We start from the raw sequence: 10305 nt of genomic DNA, 5'->3' as shown, positions 1-10305 counted from the left end.
CTAAACACCCAGGTTTGCGTTTAACACCGCCTTTACAGCTTGCTTGCACACGTTACGAGGTACCTGGCGCTAAATGCCCAGGTCCGCGTTTAGCACTGGCTTCACATAATAGTTGCATGCAAAGTGCCTAGGCGCTAAACACCAGATGTGGCATTTATCGCCTGCTCAATAGATTCAGAATTCTTCTCTTTTTTCATACACGAACTCTGTCAAACTGATCCAAACTTCACCTAGAATAATTAAAACAATAAAGCGACTTAAAGTAGCATCCAACACTATATAAAAGACTAAAACTCAATAAAACTCAATAAATTCATATCTAAAATAGTAAGAAAACAAAGAAAAGATGCTCACGCATCAATGACAATGGTGACGGCATGCGTAATGACAACAAGGCTTGACAGTGGTGGCGACAGTGCGCGAAGACAACCCCTCCAACTCGTGCGAGCTCCTCAGCGACGTCTCTAGCAGCTTTGAGGACGAATGGTGGTGACGTGATTTACGAGTTTGGCGGCAACAACTTGGGTCCCCTCTCTCCTCTACTTCTCCCTCGTTCTTCTCCTCTCTTTTCTCTGCTCTCCATGCTCTCTCTTTCCTCTGGTGGCTGCGTGTGTGTGTTTCAAGTTGGGGGGTGTTTGCTGATGGGGGTGGCGGCTAGGAAGGGAAATTAGGGTTAGAATTGTGTGTGTTGAGTTTTAGGGTTAGGGTTTAGTTAGTTTACGTAATTTTAATAAAATTATGTGTAATTATAACACCTTAACTTTCAGCAACTCATGACCGTACTAAAAGATCAGGCGTTACTTACCTTTAAACCTTGTTATTTTATACTATGTTTATTTAATATCGAGCCTTCGCGAATACGAACTGAAACTTTAATTAAGAAAACGAAAAGTTTTTACTTTTAACATTATATACATAGAATTATTTCAAGATTCTCAAAAACAAACCCTACCCCCTCTAAAACCAAAAGAATAAACAACAAGGGGAAAATAATTGCTAACGACTCAACTCATGAACATAATCTTCTATGCTCCTGTAGTTCCGCATTTAAACCTTTGCACCTGTAGCTGAAAGGGGTGGAAATAGGGGGTAAGAACTGGGGAGTTCTTATTAGGATCAGGTTAGAAGTTAAGTTCATTTTATTATATTCTTAGTCAATAACAACAGTTAACAAAGTATAGTCCAACTCAGCAATTACAGAACATAGAAAGCAATCACAAGCACACACAATCATAGAAAACACAATCACAAACAAATATGCGCAAACAAGTATGATGCATGTCAATCCCTAGTGCAGGTAATGAGCTCATCTTTCGGTTTCGACCTGCTCCCGACGTAAGTCAGCAGCCTTTGTTTGAGTTTGGTTTCCAGTGTCATAACCTCTGTAAGCAACCTCTGCCTTACAGGTGCGACTCTCTTGAGCCAATGTATGCTAACATAACCTCTATAAGCAACCTCGATCTTATAGGTGAGGCTCTCTCTAACCAATGTATGTATCGATAACCTCTAAAAGCAACATCTGTCTTACAGGTGCGACCATCCCCTGGATTGGCCGATGTATCTATGGAAGCAAATCTCAGTGGACTCACCACCATATCTCTGCTCATTTTCAGCAAGTACACAATCATCTCAGCTCGTTCTCAATGTCAAACAATGTCTCTGCTTATCTTCTTTTTTTTCATTCTTTCTTTCTTTCTTTTCTTTTTTGTGGTCTACCCTCTTGTGGAAGAGATTCTATTAATCTTTGCTCTCTACTCTCCTGTGGCAGAAGTTTCTTTAATACTTTTCTTTTTTTCTTTCTTCTTCTTTTCTTTCTTATTATTCCATAATATAAATTATCTTCGTATTATTCCCTCACCTTTCCCTAAGTGTCTTATGAAAAAGAATTATAAAGTTCTTTAATTAGATCTGCGTTCTCTAAAGTTTTTAAGATTACTCTGCTTGCTTGCTTTCTTATTAATATTACACATTATAATATTCTTACAAAATAATATTTTTGATAAATACTAATTATAATAATAATAATTTATTTTTAATATAAATGAGTAATTTTAAAGAAGTATTTAAAATAATATTTATAATCTTCTTTTAAAACTTAGTTTATAAAACCTTATTTTTAAGTTATTATTAATTACTTTCTCAATCACAAACTTTTTAATATTCTATTTTTAATATCAATATTTTATAAATTTATGTTCAAACCCTCACTTATTTTCATATTTATAAGAATAACCTGAAATTTTATAAAATACCCATTTTACCCCTAAACTTTACTTATTACCCAAAATACCCGAAAACTTGTACAATTACAAATTATACCTCGATTTTCATACATAAATACAATATTACTTTTCAAAAATAAAGTTTAAATACTAATCTTCCTCTTATACCAAAATCAAAACTTAGTCATTTCTTTCAAAATATTACTTGTATTTTAATCCATTTTTGAGTTTTTCGTTTATCAATTTTTCACAGCTTTTAATTTAATCTCTCAGCCATCACACCTCACCAAATTATAATTTATTCTCAATGATATTCCAGCTCAAAAATCACCAAAATACCCCAGAAAGTCGTTCATACATAGCCGACCCAAAATTTCAAGCAAACAATAATAATTCAACATAAACTCATTCAAACTCAAACGATAATCAATCAACCCAATATTCACTTATCAAATTCACATTTAATTATTATAAAATTACCAAACCTACCTCCGTACAGAAATTACAACAACAAAAACTCCTTAAAAGCTTTTTGACCGAGCCGATGAAGAAAAAAACGTTAGAAATCGTTTGTGCCTCCACAACTAGAAAATTGCTTAATACAGAAAGATTTACAGACAGATTTAGTCTTTATTACAGACAGATTTTGGTGTCCAACAAAATTACCGATGGATTTTGTCCCTCTGTAAAAGCCTCGTCGGAAATTATTTACCGACGGATTTTTTCCCGTCGGAAAATTACCGAGGGATTTTTATCAATTACCGACGGATTTTCCCTCGATAAATTCTCCCATCGATTCCCTGAAACATCAAACTTTTCGACGTATTTTCTGTTGGTAATTACAGACAAATTTTCTGATGGATTTTCCGTCTATAATTATAAATAAATTTTCCGACGAATTTTTCGTCTGTGTAATTACTGACAGATTTTTCGACAGATTTTCTGTATGTAATTGGAACCTTGGAAAACCATCACTACTTCTAAATACAGACAAAAAATCCGTATATAAATCCGTCAGTAAGGTAAAATAATTTTTTTAGATTTTTCTATTACAAAATAAACCTGTTTTCATACAAAATAAATATAAATTTAATAAATATAATTTTTTATCTATTTTGTATTCGAATATTTATAATATTTCAAAAAATAAATAAATTCATCGTATTATCAAACTAAAAAGAAAAGTACTATAAACAAGCAAGTTAATATAATTCAAAATATAAACAAAGTATATTAATACATCAATTATAATATTAAGTAACAACCATACATCAAAGTGTGTTGATACATCAACTATAATTCATCACAAACAAATATTTAATTAAAAGAGCATGTAGTCAAATCTTATGGAATAAGAAATCTCTTAGCATGTATATTTGCCACTGACTAATATATATATATAGTGATGAGTGACTACTGACTACTACATACACTAAATTAGAGTTGGTTAATTAAAGACTAAATTAAAGTAGGTAGCATATATGAATATGATGAGTTCAACCACCAAGGAGGAGTACGATGATGCTTTCACCAAAGCTGCTTCGTTCGCATTTGCTCAGGTGTTTCCTGCAATCTTGAACGCTGCTATTGATATGAACTTGTCTGAGATCATATCAAAGGCAGAGAGTTCGTTAGGCATGTCAGCTTCTGAGATTGCATCTAAACTTCTAAAGCAACACAGTGAGATGGGTAGCAGACTTAAACGCATGCTGCCATCATTGGTGGCTCATTCTCTTCTGACTTGCTCCATTCGCACCATTAATGAAGACGATGACACTGAAAGAGTTTATGCAGTTTCATACTATACAAAAGAGAATCAAACAAAATATTCATGATGGAAAGAGGAAAAAAAACTACAAGGGCAAGTTAAAAACTATACTTTTTAAGTGTTGTCATAACCAGCATATTCGTAGTTATCATAAGATTCACCATTTTAAAAGGGGGGTATTTTAAAATGGTTGATATATTTACACCTTGACAGCTTCTTGTTTGAGGGGCGAGGAGGGGGCATTAAAGCTCTAGCAGAAATCTGTCTCTGAAAGAATGGGCAAAAGATATTTTAAATATTGACTAATTTCAATGCCGCAGTTATTAGATACTATTAAATAAAAAATAAGGAGAAAAGCAATTACTGCTCATACTGCATACTTGATTTTTTTCATCACTAGACATGCCACCAGACACTGCTTTGCCAGATACACTAGAAGCCTGCTCTCTGCCATAACTTGGAAATTTCATGATCAGAACCTACCAAAGAGAAACAGTTGGCATGTGTAGATTAAAATTCAAATTAGAAAATAGGATTCCAAAGAACATAGCTTATCTAAATTTAAACCAGGAGGAAAAAAAGAGGAAAACTCTTTAAAATTAAAAAGGTCAAGAGTATGACTCAAGAATAGATGCCTTGCATAGCAACAGGTAAAATCATACTGAAAAGAATTATCAAAAGGAAGAATTTCAAAGAAAGGGGATAATAACAAGCTTTCAACAAAATAATAAAGGTACAGAAACTTCCTGGTAACCTTGATAATCAAGGTCCGCTTCCTGGTACAAGTATCCACAAGCAACAGCAACAAGATGCAGTTAGGAACAAAACTGCATGAATCATGAAGAAAACTATCAAGTACATTGAACAGCATCAAAATTTACCTGCTCATGCAAAGCTTCTTTTAAATGAGAGACAAGTACAACTCTATTTGCTTCAACTAATTTAAGCTTCTCTACGCACTGTTTCAAGGTATTCTCTTCCTTCTCTAACTCCTTTGACAAAGGCTTTTGCTTAGGATCCTTTGCTGAAACAATTTATAAAAATCAATAATAAAATCCCAACTTCCATGCTACAGGTGCTACTCTGTTCTGCTGTATGCTTACCAATAGAGCACACATTGTCAACATCGCTTTCCATCTTTTTCATGTGTTGAATAGCAGACTTGGATTTACTCATCTCTGCATCTTCAATGGACTGGTCAGTGAGCATTGAATGAAATGCAGATACTATTTTTCCCGCTGGACCTCCTATGGACAATTTCTGGCTTCAATACAATATCACGACGATGAGATATTTAAGGCATATTACAACCCAGTTTGAGGGACGTATCACCAATAGAATGATTTAAGTTTAAAATTGGAAGAGGCAGGAGTGGAGCTTAGTCTTACCAATTTGATGGAGCGAGAATCCCTTTTAATAATTTTTAAAGAATGAGAGCGCGATCTCTTTTTGCTGAATTGAAATGGTGTAGGTGCTTCTTCTGCAAGCATTAGATCTTTAAGGTTCTTTGCCCGAGATCCAAACACTCTCCTTTGCTCCCATATATCAACCTAAAGTTAGATTAGAACCAAGTTAATACGTCAAAATGCGTAAAGTGAAATCAATAACCTGATGGTATTGGTATGTAAACATAATATCAGAAGTATATACCATATAATAAGTATGCGTAACAGAATTGCATATTCTAATCTTCCTAACCTATCATTTTCCTTGTGGATATCTTGAGAAATCAGAAACTTGATTACATCAATTAGTAACCTTTCCATGTGAATATTAATAAAATGATAAATTGAAAGAAAATCCTACTATATATTGAATAATACAAAATAATTTAAATTGCATGGACACGTAGAATGCTGAGTTTGCATACTTAGTTTAATGTTGGGACTGACTAACATAAATAATTACATACTTAGTTTAATAATAATTGAACTTTATTATATCAATAGTGGGTTTAATTTAGAGGTTCAATTAGTATTGTAAATTAGGCATATATACATATAGAGGCAGACTAGTTGAAACCTACGCTAGTTAGTTGTATTGTACTACAAGAGCATTATTAAGCACAAGAAGGACCATTGTTTCAATCAATTAGTATATATTATGCAGAAGCTAATATATGATTGATAGTATGATTTTGGAAGCTGAAAAATAGAACGTGCTCAAGATTTCAAGAGTAATAATAATTAAGTAGCATACCGAGAAAATCTTGCCGGTACAACAAAACATCATGCACTTTTTAAAGGACCTCGCCATCTATCACTTTGTAGTTTGCACCAATGATCCTCTGATCTCTGTAGACGACTATCACCCTATCTGTTAATTAAGCCATAGTTTTTGATTGCGGATGGCGGCTCATGGCGGTGAGCAAAAAATCCGCCATAAAGTTATAGCGGATGGCGTTGCGAAAAATGACGGAAATGGCGGATTACCTAAAAAATACACATATATGTACAAAAAAACATGCATAAAAATTGCAAATATAATAAACTATAAAATCTATCTATATAAGCAACTTTCTAGTCATAAAACATCTAATTAATATAGCAAAGGAAAAGTAGTAGCAAATTTAGCAAATAAACATAACATTAAGTTCAAATCATAAGTTCATAACTCAAAAGTCATAAGCAAGCCATAAAATAGAAGACACAAAACATAAAAACTATAGACCATCTAGATTCTACCTCTCATCAAATTCATCCAAATTAACACGATTATTATCATGTCTCTTTGCCCCCTCATCATCCTCTGATTCGGTATCATTGAATTGAATCTCCTCTTCTTGTTCTTCTTCATTTTCGAAATCCTCTTCATCTTCAAATTCTGGTTCTTCCTCTTCCACAATTACTGCCTTTTCTTTTCCTTTTTTTGAAGCCTTAGACCCACTTGGTCCACCCTTTGCACCACCTCTTGCAATTTCAGGTTCTTTTCTTTTCCTATTTTGTTGTCTTCTAGTATTTGTTGTAGGCTCATGTCCTCCCGTTGCTTCAAAAGTAATGTTCCAACTCAAAGTGTTGTCATCTTGATGAACCAAATCAGCATCATCATCCACACTATCATCTCGAAAGGTGGTTGTCCCAATTTCTCCCACTAACCACTCATTACACTCATCAATATCATTGAGTGCAATAGGGTCAACTTCATCTTTAAGGTTGTACCTCTCGATGAGTTGTTGGCTATACTTTATGAAGACCAAACTCTCCATCCTTTCATGATCAAGCCTATTTCTCTTCTTAGTATGAATGTGCTCAAATATACTCCAATTGCGCTCATATCCAGATGCACTACAAGTCAAGCTCAAGATCTTGATAGCAAGGTCCCGCATGTTTGGAGCTTCATGCCCATATGTCCGCCACCAAAATGCTATAAAATTAAAATAAATTTGTCTAAGCCTTTAACCGAACTAAATTTATAAAGCTTTGTAAAATTTATAACAATCTTACCGGGTGAAATCTTTCTCCTTTGAGATTTTGCAAAATCTGATCCAAAAAGTCCATAGCCGGCCTTGTATAGTGCTTGCTCCTCCAATATCTTATGTTGCACAGCTTGACTTGGCACCAATCTAGTGATGCACTCAAACCACCCCTTTGTAACTTCTAAATCCAGCTCAATCCGAGGGTTGTCATAAAACAACTCGGGATTTAGAAAATGACCGGCTGCATGCAACGGACGATGAAGTCGGCAATTCCATCTGTTGTCAATTATTTTAAAAACATCATTGTACTTGCTCTCATCATTAAGAAATGCTTTCATGATGCATTCCTTTGCCTTCTCCATTGCTTCATAAATATATCCCATTGGTGGCTTCTTCTCCCCATCAACAAGTCTAAACACCCGAATAGGAGGGCCCATGATCTTAAGGGTGTACTTGACATGATTCCAAAAAGATAGCATGATAACAATCTTTGTTACCTCCCTCCCCTTTGCCTCCTTTGACAACTTATTCTTTGCCCATTCATCTGAGGTGAACATTCTTCTCAAATTTCCTTTCTCCTCATAAAGCCTTTCCAAAGAGAGAAATGAAGTGGCAAATCGGGTGACTGCATGCCTTACCAACTCCTTGCCATTTGTGAAGTGTCTCAACATAGCTAATGTGCTAGAGTGACTATAAGTGAAGCTAACCAATGAAATGGCCCTTTTTATGGTTTTTTGAATTAATGGTAACTTCCCAATATCCTCAAGCATCAAATCCAAACAGTAGGCAGCACAAGGAGTCCAAAACAAATTTGGCCTTTTCTCCGTCAGCAACTTACCGGCAAGAACATAATTACTCCCATTATCAGTTACAACTTGAACAACGTTGTGCTCACCAATTTCCTCGACAACATCATCTAGAAGCTCAAATAATTTCTCACCAGTCTTCACATAATCAGAAGCATCAATAGACTTCAAAAACATTGTCCCTGCTGGAGAGTTTACAAGAAAATTAATAATGCTCCTTTGCCTTTTATCCGTCCAAGCATCTGACATAATAGAGCAACCATACTTTTCCCATTGCTCTTTATGACCCTTCAACAATCCTTTGGTGTAATCCAACTCCTCATTAAGCAGTAGAACCCTTAGAGCATGATAACTGGGAGTAGGTAAATTGGGACCAAAGCTTCCAACAGCCCACAATATTTCTTGAAAACTCTTCAACTTTACCGGGTTCAATGGAATCCCAGCTTGGTAGAACCACTGTGCTAAGTAACGATGAACTCTACGAACTGCTTCTTTATTACATGCTTCCTTGATGTTCTGCTGCCTCAATTTCTCTCTTTTGTTTCTTGCAATGGCAGTTTCAGGTTTTCTAACAAACAAATCCATTGGACCTCTCATGCTAGTTGCACCCCCTCTAGCTGCTGCCATTGGAGCTGGATTATAAGGTTCATCAATCCCTTGAGCATCTTCCTCCGACAATCCGAACCCCAAACTCTCTAAGTCAAGTTCCCTAGCATTGACACTCTGTTCTTCGGTGCTTCCCGGGGTGGCACTTTGTCTTCCTCAATTTTTTTTATGGTAATACTCCCATAATTCAGCAATAACATCTTTTGGAGCCATTTTACATCCAGCAACGTTTCCAGGCTTAATCATTAAGTGCTTTTTTGCCCGTGTGATGCCTCCTTTCATAACCTTTCCACAAAAATTACATACAGTGTCATTGGTATTTCCTTCCTCTACTGTACTAATATATTTTCAGCCTGGGTCAACTCTATTAGAGCGGACATCTGCAGCGGGAGCGGGACCAACAGGGGCAGCACCAACAGTGGGACCAGCAGAGACAGGGGTAGCAGCATTAGAAGTGGACATTGTATACTGAATGCAAAAAAATGGAGGAGGAGAAGTTTATCACTGTCACTGATTATTACTCTTTACCCACTTATTCATACTATTTGCATGGTTTTACATTTGCCTTCCTAATTATGTTCTTTGATTGAAAACATGTTTCTTTGGACTTATATTTGCTAATATTAATCCTCTCTTATTACCATTAGATGTCTTGATATGTGTGTTAAGTGTTTTCAGATATTATAAGGCAGGAATGGCTTGGAGGATGGGAAGGAAGCATGCAAAAGTGGAAGGAATACAAAAAGTTGGAGAAACTGCTAAAGCTGTCCAGCCTGACCTATTCGCACTCAAACGGCTATAACTTTAGCTACAAAGGTCCAAACGATGCGGTTTCAGTTGCGTTGGAAAGCTAACCTCTGGGGCTTCGATTTGATATATAATATGCCATAGTGGCCCTGACGCTAGGCGACGCGACCGCGTGCCCCATGCGGCCGCGTCGCAAGTGACAAAAATCAGTGAATTTGAATTCGTAACCAGCGAATTCTGGGCTGTTTCTGACCCAGTTCTCGGCCCAGAAAACACAGATTAGAGGCTATAAAGTAGAGGGATTGCATCCATTTATAGTAGGCACTCATAATTCACTTCTCATGATTTAGATTAGTTTTGAGAGAGGTTCTCTCCTCTCTCTCTTAGGATTAGAAATTAGGATTTTTAGAAACTAAGATTTAGGACTTCTCTTGATTTTTAAGAGTGACTCTCGATTCAGGTTCAATGTTCCTTTTTATTTATTTTTCCAATTAAATTTATGAACTCTTTCATGTTATGATTTTCTTTGAATTAATATTATTTGAGATATTTCAGTTATTATTGCTTTCTTTTAATTACATGATTATTGCTTCCCATCTGAAGGCATTTTTATTTGAGCAGTTTCAATTTTCTTTCCTTTTGGCTTTGGTTAAATAATTGGTGACTCTAGAGTTATCAAACTCATTGTTGATTGAAAATTGGAATTCATCCACTTAACTTACCTTCATAGTTAGAGGTTAA

At 35.5% G+C, this 10305-nt stretch overlaps 2 protein-coding genes across 2 annotated transcripts; both read right to left on the bottom strand.

Annotated features, from left to right (window-relative positions):
• Nucleotides 1-4155: 4155 nt before the first annotated feature.
• On the bottom strand, nt 4156-5480 carry LOC110273580 (uncharacterized). Its single transcript, XM_052251573.1, has 6 exons — nt 5379-5480; nt 5094-5250; nt 4872-5014; nt 4728-4766; nt 4371-4469; nt 4156-4257 (listed from the first exon to the last, which is right to left on the bottom strand). The coding sequence occupies exons 1-6, from the start codon at nt 5478-5480 to the stop codon at nt 4156-4158; spliced, it is 642 nt and encodes a 213-aa protein (XP_052107533.1).
• A 1190-nt stretch (nt 5481-6670) lies between these two features.
• LOC107458900 (uncharacterized) lies at nt 6671-8838 on the bottom strand. The gene is made up of 2 exons (XM_016077115.1): nt 7434-8838; nt 6671-7353 (listed from the first exon to the last, which is right to left on the bottom strand). The coding sequence occupies exons 1-2, from the start codon at nt 8836-8838 to the stop codon at nt 6671-6673; spliced, it is 2088 nt and encodes a 695-aa protein (XP_015932601.1).
• Nucleotides 8839-10305: the final 1467 nt, after the last annotated feature.

The sequence above is a fragment of the Arachis duranensis genome, chromosome 7, assembly GCF_000817695.3.
Source record: "Arachis duranensis cultivar V14167 chromosome 7, aradu.V14167.gnm2.J7QH, whole genome shotgun sequence".
In the NCBI taxonomy this organism is placed as follows: domain Eukaryota; kingdom Viridiplantae; phylum Streptophyta; class Magnoliopsida; order Fabales; family Fabaceae; genus Arachis; species Arachis duranensis.
Note: the sequence above shows the minus strand (reverse complement) of the source record. Positions and strands in the feature narration are given on the sequence as shown.